Source organism: Medicago sativa, chromosome 7 (assembly GCF_051527215.1).
Source record: "Medicago sativa cultivar Bolivia chromosome 7, Bolivia_mono, whole genome shotgun sequence".
NCBI lineage: Eukaryota > Viridiplantae > Streptophyta > Magnoliopsida > Fabales > Fabaceae > Medicago > Medicago sativa.
The window spans coordinates 58,297,872-58,299,853 of NC_140755.1; the positions used below are offsets into that span (position 1 = coordinate 58,297,872).

General features: G+C 33.8%; 1 protein-coding gene across 1 annotated transcript; it reads right to left on the reverse strand.

The window, feature by feature from the left end:
* Positions 1 to 691: 691 nt before the first annotated feature.
* Positions 692 to 1,636, reverse strand: LOC146907143 (uncharacterized). The gene has a single exon (XM_085729036.1). The coding sequence runs from the start codon at positions 1,634 to 1,636 to the stop codon at positions 692 to 694; it is 945 nt and encodes a 314-aa protein (XP_085585162.1).
* Between the last annotated feature and the right edge of the window lie 346 nt (positions 1,637 to 1,982).

Sequence of the window (1,982 nt, forward strand, 5' to 3'; positions counted from 1 at the left end):
TCTCTTCTCTTCTTGACATGTGTCACCACATTTTAATGTTTTAGAATTTCTTTCAAGTCACGACACGTGACACTCTAATGTTGTTTTATTCTTATGCATTATTTTTGGAATTATTATAACTTTGCATTATTATAACTTTCACTATTAATTTTTGTAATTCATTTTTGGTATCATATGTATCAATTATATTATATCATTGTGTTATATTATTTGTATTATAATGTAATGCAATATATAAATTCTCTAAAAAAGAAATTAATAATAATTTTTTTAATGAAAAATATTGTTGTAACATTGACCGATTGATACCCTATTTAAACTAATCTTTTTTTTTTAGAGAAACCGATTAAATTTAAGACTGTCGTTATATATTTTATAACTTATATCAAGTAGCCATGTTATTAACAAAAAACAAAAAAACATGCATTATTTTTTTTTATGTTTTTTTTAAATGTTTTATAACTTATATTTTTTTTTTTTTGATAAGGCCAAGAGAAAGGTTGGGTATCCGGGAGCGCCTGAAACATCCCAACTAGGTTGGCACCTAACAGACACTCCCATCCTCTACCGCCTTCCCAATAAATAATATTATTAAAAAAAAAGGGGAAAAATAATTACAAGAGAGGGGGGACTAGGCCAAGACCCTCTAAAGAAAAAGAAAAACCAAGGCAAAAAAAAAAGAAAAAGAAAGCTAAGGAAAACGATAATTCGGGAGACCATTCCTGTCCCTAGCAAAATCTGCCAACAGATGAGGAGGTAAAGAGGTAAGCCAAGAAGTACCAGTAGTGTCATGACCCATGGCTGCTAGGCCATCCGCACAACAATTTCCCTCGCGGAAAATATGAGAACAAAGTAAAATCAAGCCTTTGTGAGTACAATTATGCCAGCGGTTGCGAAGACAAATAGGAACAAGAGAAGGCTTATGAAAAGCTTGTACCGCACTAGTTGAATCCGTTTCAAGCCAAAGATGGTTCCAATTATTATCAATCGCAAATTCCATGGCCAAGATCAGCCCCAACATTTCAGCATCATACACTGAACCGCCACCAATATTGCTTGCGAATCCTCCTAAAAAAGTGCCACGATAATCACGGAAAATACCTCCGCAAGCCGCCAATAAATTCTTGACCGAACCATCTGTGTTAGCTTTAACCCAAGGAAAGGTAGGTGCCTTCCAAAAGACCGGGATAATATCTTTAAACCGCCTGTATGTGGGAGAAATAAAGAACTGATCCAAAAGGACAACATCCGAGGCTATACAATTTCCGTTGGAGATGTTACCAGACAAAGTAATGAAGGAAGAAACCTTGGCCAATGTCGCATGAATAGATACAGTGGTAGCATCAAACCTTACCGCATTTCGAGCCAGCCAAATAGAATAAACCGTGTGCACCACAGCAGCTACCATAACATCACGGATTTGCGAGCTGCACCTATGAGGCACACAGTCCAGAACCGAAACAAAAGAAGCCAGGGATATGTTGCGCTGCAGCTTCATACCAAGCCACCTCCAGACAGCTTGCGCAAACTGACACTCGAGGAAAATGTGTGTTGAAGTTTCTGCGCTATTATAACACAAAGGACAAATGGAAACCAAGGTACAGCCCCTAGCTTGTAAATTCTCATCTGTAGGCATCTTAGACATTTAATGAAGGTATAACTTATATCAACGAGCCATATTATTAAAATATATATATATATATATATATATATATATATATATATATATGTTTTCTTTTGCTCACAATGAATTTGACATTTAATGCTGTTAATTTTATTTTTATTTGAGTTTTATAAAATTATTCTAATTTCATGTGTTGCTATTCATGGAATATTAAATATATAATATATCTGAACTATTATTTTAATTGAATTTTTTCTTTTCACACACATATACACACGAATCTATTTATATCTAAATTATTTTGTGTTTGAAATTAAAAGTAACAAAACCAAATGATACACTTCATTTTGTTTTGTAT